The sequence below is a fragment of the Rhinolophus ferrumequinum genome, chromosome X, assembly GCF_004115265.2.
Source record: "Rhinolophus ferrumequinum isolate MPI-CBG mRhiFer1 chromosome X, mRhiFer1_v1.p, whole genome shotgun sequence".
Taxonomy (NCBI): Eukaryota; Metazoa; Chordata; class Mammalia; order Chiroptera; family Rhinolophidae; genus Rhinolophus; species Rhinolophus ferrumequinum.
This window is the reverse complement of record NC_046284.1, coordinates 95,396,359-95,416,581: the sequence shown is the minus strand read 5'-3', so window position 1 is coordinate 95,416,581 and position 20,223 is coordinate 95,396,359. Positions and strand designations below refer to the sequence as shown.

The window sequence follows — 20,223 nt, the reverse complement described above, 5'->3', positions numbered from 1 at the left end:
GCCTTACAGAGGTGACTTAACATTTTCTGAAATAGTTTTCACTTTATTATGTTGAAAATTTATAAAGCAGCAATTATAAAGGACAGTATCTTTGTTCTATAACTTTTTAAAAGGCCAGTAGCTTTCTAGTAAATTCTTTCCCTAGTGACACTTCTACACTGAGCTGATTTTAAAGAGACCTCAGATTTTTTGAAGAGCACGAGAGAGCAAGAATGGACCCTCCTATAAAGTTTAATATTATAAAATGGATCAGTTAATATTAGCTCTGTCTGTGAGCCCGCATAGCAGTGGCTTAAAGAAAACAAAAGTTTGTGTGTTTTTTTCTCTTGCATGTAAACAAAAACTAAAGGTAAGGTATCTAGGGCAGGTATGGAAGCATCATGATGATCAGGGATCCAGGTTTCTTCATCTTGTTATGGTGTCCACCTCATGGGCCAAGATAGCTGTTCGAATTTTCAGCTATCCCATCCAAATTCCATCTGGTAATATACTTCCCAGAAGTTTCATACAAAACAACTTCTTATATCCTATTGACCAGAATTTAGTCACATAACTATACTAGCTGCAAGGGGAGCTGGGGAAGGTAGTCTTTATTCTGGAAAATCTTGTTTCTAACTTTAAAAAAAAATGAGGATTTTTTTTTTTAAAGAAGAATAAGGAGAAAATGAATATTGGGAGATACGTAGTCTCTGCTTGATACATGAAGTGAAATCTCAAGTGTCGTAATGTATCTCCTTTATTGTAAGGTCATTTGTTTTGCGGCATTTTTCACGTTTGTTTGACGTAATAATTCCATACCTGATTCATCGGGTACTTAGAGCCTCAATCTCTACATGGTCAAAAAATGTTTTGACCATAGGAGAGAAGTCCTGCCATACAGGCATTTTATTTGAGAAGAGATTCCAGGAAGCACCAGTGACAGAGTAGAGAAAAGGAGACAGGGAAAGGAGGGAAGCCGATAAAAATATGTTAATAGGCAGGTTACTACGGTGGGCAATTGGGGCTCAATTCTACTGGGGAAGCAGCAAAGAACTCTGTGGAATGTACCTTAGTATTGTCCCTTTAAGGGACAGGAAGCTATGGGACTCATCCATCAATTTCCAAAACTCATTTGTTGAGGGTTGTTCCTAGGGGCATTAAATCCCTAGTGATCCCAAGATTCCCTGCACATAAGGTGAGTCAACTCACACAGCACCTGAGAAAATCCTTACCTGGGGAAGCCAAGAAACAGGTACTTGAGGTAGGAAGCTGGCAGCATGCCAGGAACAGCTCATCCTGGCTTCAAGCCAACCTGGAGGTGGGCCAAAGATGATAGGAAGCAGGACATTAAATACATTAAATAATATCTATCGCAGGAGATATTTTCATTTCAAGATGAGGGAAGGACTAAAATTGGATTAGAAAAGAGAGTATAGACAGTTTACTGTTGCCCCACTTAAAAGAAATAATAAAACATCCCACGAAGTAAATCCACATTTAAGCATATAAGAACCTGGGAGAGAAAATCCAATACATATATCACACACACCAGGAATTACAGGAAATTGAAATGACTACTCAAGGATGTCATTTTCAGCCCACTGCCTCTCTGATGACTTGATTGCACTTTCTCCTGCAGCTACCTGCTCCCTGATGATAGCAAAGCCACCAAGCACAAAACTCTGGTGATAAAAAAGAGCGTTAACCCTCAGTGGAATCATACTTTCACGTTCAGTGGCCTGCATCCCCAGGATTTAAAGAATGTTTGCCTAGAACTTACCGTCTGGGACAAAGAGGCCTTTTCCAGCAACATCTTTCTGGGAGGAGTTCGTTTGAATTCTGGAAGCGGTGAGGGACTTGGGGACTCGGAAATGGTCTGTGACTGGGCATGGGGCAGGGGAGTGGTTCCTGCAAGTGTGATATGTAGTAGGGGTCAGCGTAACTGACTCCTGAAATTTCCACAGATGCTCCATGCCTTTAGCTGAGGACTTACTTCATTTTTCAAAATAAAAATACTATTGCATAACTTTGTATCCCTCAGCTAGACATTTGGGATGTATAATGTGTATATTCATTCTTTTCACAAAATGTCATTTACACTTTAAGTGAATTCCAACTGCTTTCTTGGGACGTACTTCAGGTTTTGCTCAGGAGAGGCTCACCAAGACAACACAGGCTTCTAGGGGAGAGGAGACTTCCAGGACCAACTTGACTTCATCCTCTTCTCAGTTCTGTCCAATACTTGCAGCCATTACTCACACTAGTTGAATTGAAAGGAAACAATTTTTTCCCTAAAAAATAGCATCGAATGTTGTTCAAACGGGTTATAGAAACAGACCACTGATGCCAGAAGACAACTATAACAGAGAGAATTGGGAGGGAGGGGAATTATAGTAATGGAGCACATGCAACCCCCCAAACTCTCATCCAACAGTTTAGTCCAGACATAGGTGGTCTGTCTGCATTGTACCATGGTCAAGATTTCTGTTGAGAAGGACCCCATCCCTATGATTCTCTACTTATTTATAGATTCAGGAGAGCCAAGAATGTCTGTACCACTGAAGTGAAAACTCCCGAGGTCAGAGAAATGGCCTTGGCACAAAGGAACAGCCTCAGAGACCAGTTCAGCCCGTTCCTTTGTCATGTTAGCTCAGTCCAAATAAGCCAGCTCTCTGCTAAACTACCAAAGTGGGGAAGAAATGAGCCTGTAGAGCCATCCTGATTATTTCTCATCATCTAGGCAGAAGAGAATAGTTAGGCTGCAAAAGAATGTATTCCATTCTAACACCACTCACTAGATGTGGTGAGAACAAGCCAGTGAAGGGCTCTCTGGTCAGAAGATCCCCTCAGAGGTCCATAGGTGTCTTCCAGAAGACCAAAGCATTTCATCTGTGAAGTATAATGCTCCCTTTTCCCTTCTTTAGGTGTGAGTCATGGGAAGAACGTGGATTGGATGGACTCTCAGGGGGAAGAGCAACACCTTTGGCAGAAGATGGCCGACAATCCTGGGACTCCTGTAGAGGGTATACTCATGCTCCGTTCCAGCATGGGGAAACGTCAGCTCTAAAGGTACCGTTCTCCAAAATGAGGCCTCCCAGAACTGTCTGGCTGCCATTTCCTACCAGTAGCCTGCTTGGGACCTGGGATTCCTCTTCCCTGCCATTCCTCATCTGAGGGCATTGAGACATGAGGGGAGAGATATCAGGGTGATGAATATTTGGGGTCTTGCTGAGTGTCTACAAAAGCACGTATCTCTACATGTTCATGGGCCAGCGCCTTCTTGATTGGATGATAAAAAGTGTACCAAACTGTCCTGTTAACAAGCAAATTGTGCAATGATTCATAGGCTTTATACCATAAGGGAAATGGTACAACTTATTTGACAGTACAATTGACATTAGGAGTCCCCAAAGTTTTTCTAGACATGAGTTAATTTAGTTTGCCTCAAATGGTTTGAGGGAAAAGGGGGCACTCAGAATGTAGATCACTTGAAGAGTAAAAAAGGGTACTGGCTACCCTTTCCTCATCCTGGGAATCCCCATGATCTAAAGAAGTCATTGTAGGGATGGTTGCTGGGGCAAGGAGGTGGCCCTGTTATTGTAGCACTCTTGTGGCTTACCTGGGTAAGTTTTCAAGATGAACTGAAAAGTTTTTCTTTGGTGACTGTATAATTTATCATCTAAATCAGCCCATTTTTCAGAGTAAGAAGAGTTAACTCATTACACCAGAACAATAGATATAAACCAGGATTGACTTGGAATATTGGGATATAGGGTCACCCTAGTTACGACCTAGCTACTAGAGAGGTCTGTTATAAACATGTATTTTATAAAATGTTCTAAGTCATGAACTAAAAGGGAATAAGATATAACGTACATTTTGAGCCCTACTTGTGTCGTGTCTACTGATACTCCATTGGTCAAAGGAAGTCACATGGCCAAGCCCAAAATCAAGAGGCAGAGAAATACTCTCTGCTCACAGTGAAGCCATGGCAAGAGTGAGGATGCAGGAAGGGATGAAGAATCATGGCCAGTAGTTCAATCTGCCATACCTTCTGTCACCTGGTCTTTCAGATGCTTTAGCCCCTGTACTTAGATGCAAAGGTAGTTAAAGCTGAAAGCGGCCTCCAGACTTAGTTCCTCATTTTGTTAATTCCAAATCTGAACCCATGGAGCTGAAATGACTTGCCCAAGATCATATAGAAGTTGTGACTGTACCTGGACTTCAATCCAGGGTGTAACTCCAAGGCCAGTGTTCTTTCCACTGTAGTCCTTGGCGTGATCAGGGTGGATGGGGCGGGGGGATATAGATGAAGGGAAGCGGAGTAAAGTCTGATTATTTGAGTATGAACATACCTGACCTGCTCTTCTTTTGGAGTCATCTTATAGCCCCTCAACTCATTTTTGTTTTATTTGAATTCATATAAAATCCTTAAAAGGATAGAAACTGAATTTCTGTAGTAGGGAAGCTAGAATCATCTTTGGGCTTCTTCTAGCTTATTATTTCGTATTCTAAATTTCTTCTTGAATTTGGAATACATATTTAAGAATATTTTTAGCATTATTCTTAGTAAGAAAATAAGCAACCCATTTTCAATATTATTTTTTAAAAATAGGTTATCTAATTCTAGAAAATGGATGTTAGTGGTCTAAGTGTAGCTTCCTACTTATGGCACATTTTTTAGAAACTCACACCCATATTCCTATGCTGCCCTTCTTAAAAACAGAACACAAAATATGTAAGATCATCACTACTTCCTATATTGTAGAAATAAATTGTCTTCAGACTTGATGTGATTCCTTCTGTGTTTTTAGGTGAGAGGGGTGATGGTGAAGTCAGGAGACATCTCTAAAATAGACAAAATGAAGTGGATTTATTCACTAGTAATAAAAGTGGCAAAGTAATAAGTTCTAAATTTTATAACTTGAATTCAAAACGAGCATGAACTCTATGTGTTCAGACCTTTGCCACATATAGAGCAATTCTCTGTATCATGGTTTCATAAAATCCTACATCTAACTGGGTATTTCCATTATGCAAAACCCAGCGACGTAGTCCATCAGAAACCTGTTGGTGTTGCTCTCAGAAATAAAAGGTAAATTGATCTTTAGGTCACTCTTTTTTACTAAGGATGATGTAGAAGTACAAAGAATATTTTTAAATATAGGTAATACATGTGAATGTCACAAAATTCAAGTACTTCAAAGTTGTGAAAAGTAAGTCTTCCTTCCTCCCCTTCCATATCAGAATATATTGACAACCTCATTCTTTTTTATGGCTACAGGGTATTACATTGTAGGTATATACCAAATTTAACCAGTCCTATCAAATGCCACATTAAATATGGTTAAGTAAGCTATGTTTGGTGGCTTTTATAAGCAGTCTTTTTTAAATAAGCAGTGAAATTCAATACACACACATGCACACACACAGAGGGTGCCAAAAAACTGTACACATATATATTTTTTTAATTTATTTTTTAATTTATTGGGGTGACAATTGTTAGTAAAATTACATAGATTTCAGGTGTACAATTCTGTATCACATCATCTATAAATTACATTGTGTGTTCACCACCCAGAGTCAGTTCTCCTTCCATCACCATATATTTGATCCCCCTTACCCTCATCTCCCACCCCCCAACCCCCTTACCCTCTGGTAACCACTAAATTACGTTCCCCAGATTAATTTTCAAAACCCCGTGGCCATCTTGTGGTTACTGATTGTTTTATAATCCCCTCACCTTCCCCCTTACCCCCACCCCCCCCCGCCCATCTAGCAACCCTCAGTTTTTCCTCTTTGTCTCCAAAACTGTTTCTGATTAGTTCATTCACTTATTCTTTTCTTTAGATTCCACATATAAGTGAGATCATATGGTACTTATCTTTCTCTGTCTGACTTATTTCACTTAACATAATGTTCTCTAGGTCCATCCATGTTGTTGCAAATGGTAAGATTTCTTTCTTCTTTATGGCTGCGTAATACTCCATTGTATAAATGTACCACAGTTTCTTAATCCAGTCATCTACCGATGGGCATTTCGGTTGTTTCTATGTCTTAGCTATTGTGTATAGTGCTGCAATAAACATAGGAGTGCATAAAGATTTTTGAATTGGAGTTTTGGATTTCTCCAGATAGATACCTAGGAGTGGAATTACTGGATCATAGGGTAGTTCCATTTTCAGATTTTTGAGATACCTCCATACTGTTTTCCATAGTGGCTGCACCAATCTGCAATCCTACCAACAGTGCACAAGCGTTCCCTTTTCTCCACATCTGCGCCAGCACTTGTTGTTTGTTGATTTATTGATGATAGCCATTTTGACTGGGGTAAGGTGGTATCTCATTGTGGTTTTTATTTGCATTTCTCTGATGGTTAGTGAGGTTGAGCATTTCTTCATATGTCTGTTTGCCATCTGTATGTCCTTTTTAGAAAAATGTCTCTTTAAGTCCTCTGCCCGTTTTTTAATTGGGTCGTTTGTCTTTTTGGAGTTGAGTTGAGTGAGTTTTTTATACATTTGTGATATTAATCTCTTATCAGATATATCATTGGCAAATATCTTTTCCTATTCAGTAGGATCCCTTTTTGTTTTATTGGTGGTTTCCTCAGCTGTGAAAAAACTTTTTAGTTTGATGTAATCCCACATGTTTATTTTTTCTCTTACTTCCCTCGCGCGAGGGGATATATCAGTAAAAATCTTACTCCGGGTAATGTCTGTGAAGTTTCTTCCTATATTTTCTTCTAGGTATTTTATGGTTTCAGATCTTACATTTAAGTCTTTAAGCCATTTTGAATTTATTTTTGTATATGGTGTAAGGAGGTGGTCCAGCTTCATTTTTTTGCATGTGTCTGTCCAGGTTTCCCAGCACCATTTATTGAATAGACTGTCTTTACCCCATCATACATTCTTGCTTCTATTGTCATAGATTAAATGGCCATATAGGCATGGAATTATTTCTGGACTCTCTATTCTGTTCCATTGATCTATGTGTCTGTTTTTATGCCAGTACCATGCTGTTTTGATTACTGTAGCCTTGTAGTATAATTTGAAGTCAGGTATTGTTATACCTCCCACTTTGTTCTTATTTCTCAAGATTGCTGATGCTATACGGGGTCTTTTATGGTCCCATATAAATTTTAGGATTATATGTTCTATTTCTGTGAAAAACATCGTTGGTAGTTTGATAGGAATTTCGTTTGAATATGTATATTGCCTTAGGCAGTATGGACATATTAACTATATTAATTCTTCCTATCCATGAACATGATATGTGTTTCCATCTATTTATATCTTCTTTCATTCCTTTCTTCAGTGTCATATAATTTTCTGAGTACAGATCTTTTACTTCTTTGGTTAAATTTATTCCCAGGTATTTTATAGTCTTTGGAGCGATTGTAAATGGGATTGTTTTTCTAATTTCTCCTTCTGATGTTTTATTATTGGTATATACAAATGCAACTGATTTCTGAATATTAATTTTGTATCCTGCTACTTTACTAAATTCATCTATCAGCTCTAATAGCTTCTTGGTGGAGTCTTTAGGGTTCTCTATATATAGTATCATATCATCTTCATATAATGATAATTTTACTTACTCCTTACTGATTTGGATGCCTTTTGTTTCTTTTTCTTGTCTGATTGCTGTGGCTAGAACTTCCAGCACTATGTTGAATAGAAGCAGAGATAGTGGGCAACCTTGCCTTGTTCCTGATCTTAGGGGGAATGGTTTTAGCTTTTCCCCATTGAGTATGATGTTAGCTGTGGGTTTGTCATATATGGCCTTTATTATGTTGAGATATGATCCCTCTATTCCCACTTTCTTAAGGGTTTTTATCATAAATGGCTGTTGGATTTTATCAAATGCTTTTTCTGCATCTATTGATATGATCATGTGATTTTTATTTTTCATTTTGTTAATGTGGTGTATCACATTAATTGATTTGCGGATGTTGAACCACCCTTGCATACCAGGGATGAATCCCACTTGATCATGGTGTATGATCTTTTTAATGTATTGCTGAATTCTGTTCGCTAATATTTTGTTGAGGATTTTTGCATCTATGTTCATTAGAGATATCGGCCTGTAGTTTTCTTTTTTTGTGGTGTCTTTGTCTGATTTTGGGATCAGGGTGATAGTGGCCTCGTAAAAAGTGTTTGGGATCCCTCCTTCTGGATTTTTTGGAAGAGCTTGAGGAGAATAGGTGATAATTATTTTTTGAACGTTTTGTAAAATTCACCTGTAAAGCCATCTGGTCCAGGGCTTTTGTTTGTTGGGAGATTGTTGATTACTGATTCAATTTCCCTGGTGGTAATCAGACTATTCGGGTTTTCTGTTTCTTCAAGAGTTAGCCTTGGAAGGTTGTACGCCTCTAGAAAATTGTCCATTTCTTCTAAATTGTCAAATTTGTTGGCATAGAGTTGCTCATAGTAATTTCTTAAAACTTTTTGTATTTCTGCGGTATCCGTTGTCACTTCTCCTCTTTCATTTCTGATTTTATTAATTTGGGTCCTCTCTCTCTTTTTTTTAATGAGTCTGGCTAAAGGTTTGTCAATATTTTTTATCTTTTCTAAGAACCAACTCTTGGATTCATTGATCTTTTGTATTGTTTTTCTGGTTTCAATTTCATTTATTTCTGCTCTGATCTTTATTATCTCCTTCCTTGTGCTCCCTTTGGGCTTATTTTGCTGTTCTTTTTCCAGATCCCTTAAGTGTGAAGATAAACTGTTGATTAGTGATGTTTCTTGTTTCTTTAGGTAGGCCTGCAAAGCTATGAATTTCCCTCTTAGGACTGCTTTCGTGGCATCCCATAGATTTTGGGTCGTCGTGTTTTGATTTTCATTTGTCTCGAGATATCTTTTGATTTCTTCCTTGATCTCCTGCTTGACCCATTCATTATTTAGTAATAAGTTATTCAGCCTCCATGAATTGGTGTGTCTTCCAGTTTTTTTTCCTGTAGTTCATTTCTAATTTCATAGCATTGTGATCAAAGAAGACAGTTGGTATGATTTCAATTTTCTTAAATTTATCAAGACTTGTTTTGTGGCCTAACATATGGTCTATCTTGGAAAATGTTCCATGTGCGCTTGAGAAAAACGTGTATTTTGCAGCATTGGGGTGAAATGTTCTGAAAATATCGATTAAATCCAAGTGGTCCAATGTATCATTTAAGGCTGTTGTTTCCATATTGATTTTCTGTCTGGAAGACCTGTCCCTTGTGGTCAGAGGTGTGTTGAAGTCCCCTACTATGATAGTGTTACTGTTGATCTCTGTCTTTATGTCAGTCAGTACCTGTTTTATATATTTAGGTGCTCCTATGTTGGGTGCATAGATGTTTACTAGGGTTATGTCCTCTTGTTGGATCGATCCCTTTATTATTATATAGTGCCCATCTTTATCTTTTAATATGTTCTTCATTTTAAAGTCTATTTTGTCAGATATAAGTATTGCAACTCCAGCTTTTTTCTCGTTTCCATTTGCATGAAATGTCTTACTCCAACCCTTCACTTTCAGCCTGTGTGTGTCTTTTGTTCTGAGGTGAGTCTCTTGTATACAGCATATACAAGGGTCTTGCTTTCTTATCCAGTCAGCCACCCTGTGTCTCTTGATTGGAGCATTTAATCCGTTTACATTTAAAGTGATTATTGATAGGTACTTAGTTATTGCCATTTTTAAATTTGTAGTTAGGTTGTTTTCCTTCATCAGGTTGGGGAAGTTTTCAGACATTATTACTTCAAATATGTTCTCCATCCCTTGTTTCCTCTCTTCACCTTCTGGTATTCCTATGATGCGCATGTTGTTGCGCTTGATGTTATCCCAGAGGTCTCTTAAGCCATCCTCATTGTTTTTTATTCTTTTTTCTTTCTGTTGTTCCGTTTTGGTGATCTCTGCTACCTTGTCTTCTAAGTCGCTGATTCGATCCTCTGCTTCATCTAACCTGCTGGTAATTCCTTCAAGTGAGTTCTTAATTTCGGTAATTGTGTTCTTTAGTTCTAACTGGTTGTTCGTTATGATTTCTACATCCTTCTTTATGTCTTCTCTAAGCTCCTTAAACATTCTTATCACCAGTGTTCTGAACTCTGTCTCTGAAAGGTTGGTTACCTTTGTTTCATTTGGTTCCAGTTATGGAGGTTTCTTCTGTTCTTTTATTTGAGACGTGTATCTTTGTTTCGCCATTCTGGCTGACTCTCTGTGTTTGCTTTGATGTATTAGGTAGATCCCCTAGAGTTCTTAGTTCTTGCTAGGTTATCTTATGTATTATGTGTCCTTTATATTTGACTTGCACTACGTCGTTCTTCTCCTCTGCGTGTGCTCCAAAGGTGACTCTTGTGTTGTGTATATTGTCCTGTTCAAGAAGATCTTTAATTGCTTTTTGCTTGTGAGTAGGTGGGGTTAACTCCTAGGCTGACTCATTGTGAGACTTGGCTCTGCCCACCGCAGGGCGTTCTGCTGCGTGAGGGTTGACCACTTAAATGTGGTTTGGCCTTTATGGGCTCTAGTGCCTGCAGAGAATTCCCTCTGGGTGTGTGACTTGTAGGTCAAACCCGGTAGTACTCTGGTTTGGTCTGGAGTTGGCCTCTGGATATGTTGAATCTTGTGCCTCTTAAGCTGGGCCATGGTAGGGCAGTTTCAGAACAAAGCAAATCACCAAGCACAACAACAACAACAACAAAGAAAAAAAATCACATACATTCACATGTAAAAACACCAGAAAACCCCCACTCGACACAGGCAAAGATATCAAAGATATAAAGATAAAGCAAAACAAAACAAAACAAAGCAAAACAAAAAGCAGCGCCAGTCTTGGCTGAAGCCCACCAAGTAATGTCCAGGTTGTCCTCTGCTGTATCAAAGAGCCCCCTGCTTATTGCGCAGGCAGAGCCGGTCACCTGGTGCCCAGAGTGACTTTGGGACTGTAGATTTAAATGCGTGGGTCTGAGGGGGTCTGGATGATAGTTTTTACAAAGTCAGTGCAGTTTCTGCCCTTGCCTGCACATATGCACACTGAGTGTAGCACCACCAGCCCCGTGTCCAGTACTCCTGAGTCTTAGGGCACTTCTTCAGTGTGTGTGTGTATGGGGGGGTGCGGGCAGGAGATTTCTGAGCTGCTGAAAGCCCAGAGCTGCGTCTGCTGCTTATTGCTGATCCCTGGGAGTGTCTCGGCAGTTGCACTTGCCCCGCCCTAGGCAGGCCAGAAAGGGTGGGGGCTGGGGATGGAGGGGTCTTCTCTCTCCCAGCCCAGCCGCGCGTCACCCTCTTCCCGCAGGCCAGAAAAGGTGGTGGCTGGGGGTGGAGGAGTCTCTTCTCTCCTAGCCCAGCCAAAATCACACTCTTCCCAGCCTCTTCCCTGGGTCAGGGCAGCCTGACAGGCTTCCCAGAGCCTGAGCACTAAGGTTCCTCTGTAATCTGACACTACTCCTCAGTTCAGGGGCCAGTTTAAGTCTCTGGAAGGGCGGGGATAGGATTGGAAGAGCGGGGGGAGGGGCCCAGGTATGGAGTCTGTGTTCTTTGTCCGCCCCAGGGCCTATTAGCCGCCCTCCCGGCGGGAGAAATCAGCCGTGGGACGCAGGGAAAGAGCCCACCTCCTGGTCTCTGTGCTCTCCGCTCCGCGCTGGGATCCCGTGCGTGCCGGAACTGCGGTGCCACTGCGGTTTTCACCGCCACCGCCGCTGCCGCCGGCCGAGACCCCGCGGGCCCGTGTGTTTTCACTCCGCTTCCTTCCTTCCTTCCTTCCCCTGCTCGCCCAATTAGCGCACCTTCAAGTAATCCTTCCACGAGTCTCTTAGCTGTTCTGTGTGATGAGCAAAGAGTACTTTGATGGGTTATAGGTCCCGTTTGTAATAAGATCCGGAGGAGAACTCAGAAAGTGCGCCCCGCTGCCGCCATTCCTATGACGTCATCCTGTACACATATTTTAAGAAAGGAAAAAAACTGTATTAAAATTGTAATAATATATACCATTAACAAAAGATGAATACAAGTCACGTTTGACTTCTGCAATTACAAGAGGTGCTCAGGGGCAGCCAGATGGCTCAGTTGGTTAGAGCCCGATCTCTGAACAATAGGGTTGCCGGTTCAATTCCCACATGGGCCAGTGAGCTGCGTCCTCCACAACTAGATCGATGGACAACGACTTGGAGCTGATGGGCCCTGGAGAAACACACTGTTCCCCAATATTTCCCAATAAAAGTTAAAAAAAAAAAAAACAAAGCAAAAAAAAAAAAAAAAAAAAACAAGAAGTGCTCAAAGCAGTTACAATGGGTGTAATTTTAATACAGATTTTTTTTTCTTTCTTAAAATATGTATACTTTTTTTGGCACCCTCTGCATATAATGCAGCTATTTCACTTTGGGGTATTCATCCTAAAGATAGATACATATGTAAGAAATGAGTACATACAAGGGTTATTATTGCAGAAGATTGGAAACAACCCAAAAGCCCATCAATAGAGGCCATCAGTAATATCATGTATGCTTAATTTTTCTGTCATTAGTTGATCCCTCTCTTTCTCTGTTAAACATTGGTAAGTGTTAAACATTGGATTCTTGTTTTATTCGTTTTGTTTTGAGATTTAATGAATATATTTATGAATGTATGATTAATTTCATTGCTTTCACAATTTTTTATAACATTTTTTTTATTAGTTTTAGGTGCACAAAGCAATGTAATAGTTAGACATTTATCATTTATATCCCTCATTGGATTCTTGAGTACTTGTTCTTCTCATTTTCTACATACTCTCAGGTATTATTATGTACCGTGCTCTTGTGGTTTTATGACCATTTATATGCTTATCACTTCAACTCACATCTCCGACCGAGACCCCTCCTCTCAGCCCCAGACCCAGATCCAACTGCCTATTGGACATCTCCACCAGGATAGCTCATGTTTTCAACATATTCAAACTGATCTCTTCATTCCTCCATCTCCCTTGCACCCATGTGTTTCTACTCTAGTACATCCTGACTCAGTACCTGGTACTGTCATCCACTCAGTTATACTAACTAGGTACTGGGTAGTGATCTTTGATTGATACCTCTCCCTTACCCTGAGGCAAAATTAATCAGGAAACCATATTGATTCTACCTCCTAGATATCTCAAAAGCCTGTCCAATTCTTGCCATCTCTATGCCACCACCCTAGTCCAACCTACCATCAACCCTCTCTACAAGTATTACAAGTCTCCTAGCTGCCATGTATGCAGCTATTCTTGCCCTCCCTCAATCCATTCTCCATATGACGGCCAGATTTTCCCAATGTGTTATTTTTAAATGTTAAAGCATACAGAAAAGTTGAAATGATTTTTACAGTAAATACCCTTATCCCCACCACCTAAATTCAGCTTCTACCATTAGCTATATTTACTTATCATTATCTGTCCATCCCCCGAGTGATCTTTTTTTAAAAAATGCAAATCTGAGCATGCTTTAAAACTCTCTATGGCTTTTCATTGCCCTGACAATAAAATACAAATTCTTCCTCACAGCCTGTCAGACCCTGCGTAAGACGGTTGCTGCCTCCTCTCCGGCTTGCACCAGGTCATGCCTCCCCTTCCCTTCCCTTCAGTCACACAGTGCATTTTTCTGCTTCTCAATTGTGCCAAGCTCCATCCCATCTCATGACTTTTGCAAATAATCTTCTTGCTTCTCCTCCTCACCAGCCTCATCTCCGTTAATCATCCAGGTCTTAAATGTTACCTGCTCCGGGAAACCTTCCTTCATGACCCTCTGCCTGACTAGGTCACCACAGCCTGCCTCTATTTCCCCTTTACTGCACACATCACTATTATAAGAAATTATTGATGTAATGAGTCTTTTAATGCCTGTGTCTTGTCCCTCCCTGCCAGATACCTAGAATGTAAGATTTATAATGGCAGAGGAAATATTTATATTTTTTCACTGCTATATTGTACTTAATTCAGAGTAGGTAACTAAAAAATATTGATGCTTATAAATAGCTAGAGATACCAAATATTTTGTAAAATTCATTCAAGTGTGGGTAGAAAAAGGAAAAATAAAAATATTGGCAAAATAAGTGAAAACGAAAACACGTAACATCATAGAATGTTAGACCAGTTGGCATCTTTAGAGAGACCACTGTTTCTAACTTCCAATTAACAGATGAGTAAATTGGGGCCTACACACATCAAGAAAAATCTCTGAATATGATGACTGATTGGTCCTTTGAAAGCAAGCTTTCACAACTACTGTAGTTACAACCCTAGACAGTTCATCCCAGCCTGTCTCAGCACAGATAAAAGCACCAAGTGTGCCCCCTGCCCAGAATATCAGTTTCTCAGAAGAAGAGACCATGGCCTTGCCTGAAGCACCCTGCCCCTTGTTTGGAGATATCAGTGCTGCATTTTCCGTCAGTTGAATCAGACAAGTTGTAAACGGACATGGGCGAGCTTAAAAGCCTGATATTATCCATTTACTTTGTAAATAGTGTCTTCAGGACAAATGGAAGATTCAGTTTATCAGCTCTCATTTCACTGATGTTGTTACTATCACTGAAATCATAAGGATGTAGGTTTTCCAGGTCACAAAAACAATGATATTTTTGGTGTGTGGCTCAATAAACTTTCATTGTTTTTTATTTATTTTTATTCAAAAGAATTTGCTTCCTTCTCACAAAAATTAGATAACCACACCACCAACAGCAGCAAAGTCCATAGAGTTACACTAATGGTGGAGAGTCCACTGGGTATCCCCAATGTCCCAAAGGTCATTGGAGAGTCCACTGGGTATTCCCAATGTCCCAAAGGAGGAAAAAAGGTAGAAGAAAAAAAATACTCAAAACAAATCGAAAATCCATGATGACTTTGGGGAGACACATGACATGACAGTTTCTGTCTTCTCTCATTGTCAGCTGCAGATGTATGTCAGCAGGATCAAGTACAATTTAACTGCATAAACCCTCATACCAACTCCAGCACCTTAATTGTACCCTGACTGTTGACAGCAATCAGCACATTGGATTCCCCATCTGGCAGTGCCGTCCAGCACACAGCACTAACAAATTCATTTGTATCAAATTTGACCAGGATTGTGACTATTTTGTGATTGCTGGGGTTACAAAGAAGATGACACTCTGTGAATATGGCACAGTCATTTAGGATACGGTGGATATTCATTACCCTGAAAATGAAATGATCAGAAGTTCCAAAATCATCTGTATCATTTGGAGTAGTTATCATAAGAACCTATTAGCCAGCAATGACTATGAAGGCCCTGTCATCTTATGGGATGGATTCACAGGACAGAGGTCAATGGTCTATCAGGAGCATGAGAAGACATTGGAGTGTCGATTTTAGTTTGAGGGATCCTAAGCTCTTGGATTCAGGTTCTGAAGATGCAAAAGTGAAGCTGTGGTCTACCAACCTAGACAACTCACTGGCAAGCATTGAGGCGAAGGCTAACGAGTGTTGTGTTAAATTCAGCGCCTCTTCGAGATACCATTTGGCTTTCAGCTGTGCAGATCACTGAGTCCCCTACTATGATCTTCGTAACACTAAACAGCCAGTCACGTATTCAAATGACACCGAAAAGCAGTTTCTTGTGAGTGATAAGGAAATTGTCTCCACCTCAACGGACAGCCAGCTAATGCTGTGGAATGTAGGGAAACCATACTGTCTACATTCCTTCAAGGATCATCTCAATGAAAAAAACGTTTTAGGCCTCGCTTCCAATGGAGGTTACATAGCTTGTGGAAGCGAGAACAACTCTCTTTACCTTGTGCTATAAAGAACTTTCTAAGACTTTGTTAACTTTTCAGTTTGATATGGTCAAAAGTGTTCTGGACAAAGACCAAAAAGAAAATGATATTTTGATGGGACTTCATATTCTTGGCTTCCCTTTCCTTAAACTGACACAGATACATGACCGGTGATCATTAAATACTTAAATAACTAGTGGATGACAGCCCACCTGATTCAGTGATATTAGTCTCATCATCACCTACTTCCCTAGAGAGAAAGAGAGAGACTGTGGTTTGTATTTGGCGGGGGAGGAGAAAGCCATGGAAGAAATATGACAAACCCTACTTTTAGAAGCAAAATGGATCGAAATATGAGGTGTGATCAAAACATACGGTGAATGGTGAATGTTTAAGTTTTAAAAAATTTATTACAGTGAAAGACGTATTGCCATTAATGCCCCTCAAAATATTCCCCCTCACTTCGAACACACTTATCCCATCGTTCTTGCCACTTTCTGAAGCAGTTCAGGAAGTCCTCTCTTGTGAGTATCTTTAGTTGCACTGTCGTGGCTGACTCAATGTCCTGAATCATTTTGACTTTGGGGAAGAGCCAGAAGTCTCACAGTACCAGATCTGGTGAATAAGGTGGATGAGGATACACTATAATGTTTTTATTTGACAAAAATTATCATATACCAGAAACGATGTGTGACATGGAGCATTGTCATGATAGAGGATGATTTACGGCAAACTTTGAAACACTGCTTCTCTCAACCATAGCTCACACCTGACTGACTGCACCGAACAAGTTGAAACTTGTCACACACTGTCACTAAGGTTCAACACGCCGCTTCCCGTGTTGAAGATCCCTGCCTTTCCATTAGATGGCACTCAGCAGCAGCCTTCATTGTATTTTGTGATCAAGGTTCACATCACTTCTGGTATGGCAATTTCTGTCAAAAACACTGCAGTGTGTCCTCATTCACCTTATTCACCAGATCTGGCACCGTGCGGCTTCTGGCTCTTCCCCAAAGTCAAAATGACCATGAAAGGTAAACATTTTGAATCGATGCAGGACATCAAGGCCCCGCTTTTCCTGGATGCTTGGTTAGGTGTTAAACATTCTTTGTACAGTGAAGTGGTCTCCAGTACACAGCAAAAATAAATTAAAAAAAAAACATTTTGTACTGTGTTACCCATTGTAGGTGTCAGTCATTTATTTGTTTTTAGGGTGTTAGTCACTTATTTATTTGAAGCAGGAATTTCCTACTTCATCTGAGTAGATAATAAATATTACAAACATTAATTTTATAGAGAGAAAGGTCCTTTTTTTGTTAGCAAGTTGTGAAAGCTACAAGGAAACCATCTTTCTTCCCCTTTCCTTAACACCCTCTTCCAATGTAAAGTCTGTCTCTTTCTGTGACCCCATATCAGGGAGGTCAACCTGCCTTTCTCACATGGATATTGCTCAGAATCATGTTTTTTATCTACAGAAAGAAATTTACCATTGTGTCAAAACAAATTCCAGAGAAATACAAACTGCTGCTGTCACTATGAGGAATGCATAGCGTTTCAGAGATCATCTGTTGTACTTCATTTCTAGAATTCATCAAACTGTTCCGGTAGAAGGTTCCTTTCGTATTTGGAAAAGGGAAGTAGAATATGTAATTAATATTGCCTATAAGTGACAAAACACTCACATTCAGTAGGAGATCCTACTTTTCAGTTTTTCTGCACAAGATGAGACTTGTGTGTATTTTGCTTTCCCTTTTCTCTGACTGAGGCAGAAATTAATATAGCAAGCAAATAAAATATTTCATTGTAATAGTTAAAGCAAAAATTTAAATCATTGGCATTTTCTGAGAAAGACAAACGTCTTCTGAAAGATGAGCAGAAACTAGATATGTGTTTGAATCCAGATATTTTACTTTTGTCCCTTTATTGTTTGATTCAGTTTCCTTCCCCAAAGTAAGTGGATCAAACTTAGCCAACGGTTTATTTGTTTTCCTTCAGAAGAAAGTTGAAATTTTTTTGTGCAGATTCATGTTAAGTGATGAGTCCTTACAATTAAACTTGTTTTAAAATCTTTTTCATTTGGAAACAAGGAAGGGAGTGGGGGTTGGGAATAGATTTTATTTTTTTGTCCTTTCCTGGTACTCATTATTTATAAATGGACATTTTTGAAGAGATATCATTGACTTCTAGTTGATGTAAAGAAAGATAATCTAAACTCCTGAATTTTTCTGCTGTTGCCCTTCCTCACCACCCCAATTAATTTGTCCTGCTGAATTCCTAAATATCCTCTTACATTGTCCCTCTGACTGACGGGGTACATACCAGCCCCTTAGGAAATGCCCTTAATGCTTTTTATCCACACAGATCACTGGAAATAATACTAATTTTCAGCTCTTTCCTGTCAACTCTAAAGCCAACTCTGTTAGAGTTCATTGCTTGCAAAGCATCTGAATGCACGGAGCTAGGTTGCAGGGTGGAGGGTATGGGGGGCTGCCCTGCTGCTTCCCAGGGTGCCAAATTATAAGGAGTACCAAACATCCTTGAAAAGGTAATGAGGTAGAGAACTCCTCTCAGGAACATTATGGTATTAGCGGAAGAAATAATGTCTGCTTGAATAGATAAGTGAGAAGAGGACCTCATGCCTGAAGAGCAATTCATGGTTGATAAATTCTAACAAATACAGGTCTAGTTAGAGGCAGGCCTGTTGTTTTGCTGAATGTGGTCTACAGTTTGGGCCAGGCACAAATTGCTAAGGACATAGGGAAAAATAGTTTGCTTCCATTGGGGATTTCCTTTGTATCCATTCTACCAGGCAGGTGTTCCTCAAAATAAATGTATAAATATTTCAAAAACTTGTGAGAGGAGCACCACATCATCAGCGTAAGAATTAGTCCAATTCTGATTGCACTGAGTCCCCATTCACGGATTGAGTATAATTGTCATGGGAAGGCTGTTTTTCTCTGGGCCTGAAGATGAGTCCCAGTGTGTAGTGGGCCAGAGAAGGAAGACACACTTCCAGAACAGCAAGGTATCAAAGTCACTGGGACATTAGAATGGGGACTCTTCTTGGGACGAAATAATTCTGCCAAAGGCTGGGTCACCTATATGTGAGTATATTCATTTCTGCTTTGTCCCTGGCACCTACCTTCTTTGGCTTCCAATTTATTCTCCTAAACTCCTGCTCTGATAGAAAGGTGGTCTCTGTGTTTTATTGTTTTAAAACTAATAGACTTTACTTCTTAGAGAAGTATTAGGTTCATAGAAAAATTGAGCAGAAAGTACCGAGAGTTCCCATAAACTACTGCTCTCTCCCCTCACAAGTTTCTCCTGTGAGTAACATCTTGCATTGGTGTGGTACATTTATTACAATTGATGCACCAATATTGGTACATTATTATTAACTAAAGTCCATAGTTTATATTAGGGTTCATTCTTGGTGTTTTACAGTTCCGTGGGTTTTGACAAATGTATCATGTGTATCATGTACCGACAATTACATTATCATGCAGGATAGTTTCACTGCCCTAAAAATCCCCTGTATTCCAAACCTTGGCAACCACTGATCTTTTTACTGTCTCTATAGTTTTCTCAGAATGTCATATTGCTGGAGTCATATGGTATATAGCCTTTTCCTACTTGCTTTTTTCACTTACCAATGTGAAATACAATGTTCCTCTGTGTATTTTTGTGCCTTGATAGCTCTTTTGTTGTTCTTGTGATAAGAGCACTTAACATGAGATTTACCTCTTAACAAAATTTTAAGTGTATGATAGTCTTTGTTTTTAAGTAGACAGAGAGAAAAAAGATGGAAGAACTCTAAGAAACAGTAACAATTTGTTTAAAACTCTTGAGATGATGGAAAGTTTGCTTTCATTTTGCTAGTTTAATTGGTTTTATTGTTGGCTACAAAGGACTGTTCCTATTTACTTGTCTTGCCATGTTTAGTGCAAAATTAGTAGCAATACTGAAACACTTAACATGCCTACTTCTAAGCTTCTATGTGGAATCTGTACCCCAGACCAAAGCTTTGTGCCACCCTGTACTTCCTCCAAAGTGTAATGTCTTTTTCATTAAATTCACTTTCTGAATATCTCTAACGTGTTCAATTGCAAGTTATTCCTGAATACTTGAAGATGGATTGTGTATGTTTAAACATTGGTTGTATGTCACCCATTTTGCCTGTTTTAATACTTATTTGTCTTTGAAGAAAACCACATTTGCTGAATTGACACACACACATTAGATGAGTGTCTGGTTTCTGTTTCTTAAAGTAGGATTATGTTGAACAGCTCTTTTTGGTGCTCAGCTATTCAATCTGACCCTCATTGTGTTTTTTGCTCACCTGTAAATCTGAAGTTTGGCACCATCGCTCCCTTTGCCCTCCCCTCAATAAATCATGGGTAGTGACAAGGGAAAGGATCAAAAGTGGCATTTATTGAGCACCTACTATACATCAGGTACTTTACAAATTGTTACCTAATTTACTAGATGTGTTTAAAAAATACAAAGGGACCTACAGCGGCCCGGGAGAAG

The 20,223-nt window shown here is 39.6% G+C and overlaps 1 protein-coding gene and 1 pseudogene across 3 annotated transcripts in view; both read left to right on the top strand.

Moving 5' to 3' along the window:
- The window catches only part of SYTL5 (synaptotagmin like 5), a 135,307-nt gene extending 119,426 nt beyond the window's left edge, over positions 1-15,881 (top strand). For all 3 annotated transcript variants that reach the window (XM_033106282.1, XM_033106106.1, XM_033106198.1), the window contains 3 exons: positions 1,619-1,827; positions 2,904-3,048; positions 14,848-15,881. In XM_033106282.1, coding sequence (XP_032962173.1) covers positions 1,619-1,827; positions 2,904-3,046 — 352 coding nt within the window. In that variant the 3' untranslated portion in view covers positions 3,047-3,048; positions 14,848-15,881. The remainder of the gene's footprint in view (positions 1-1,618; positions 1,828-2,903; positions 3,049-14,847) is intronic.
- LOC117017854 (E3 ubiquitin-protein ligase COP1-like) lies at positions 14,891-15,884 on the top strand (annotated as a pseudogene).
- The last annotated feature ends 4,339 nt before the right edge of the window (positions 15,885-20,223 follow it).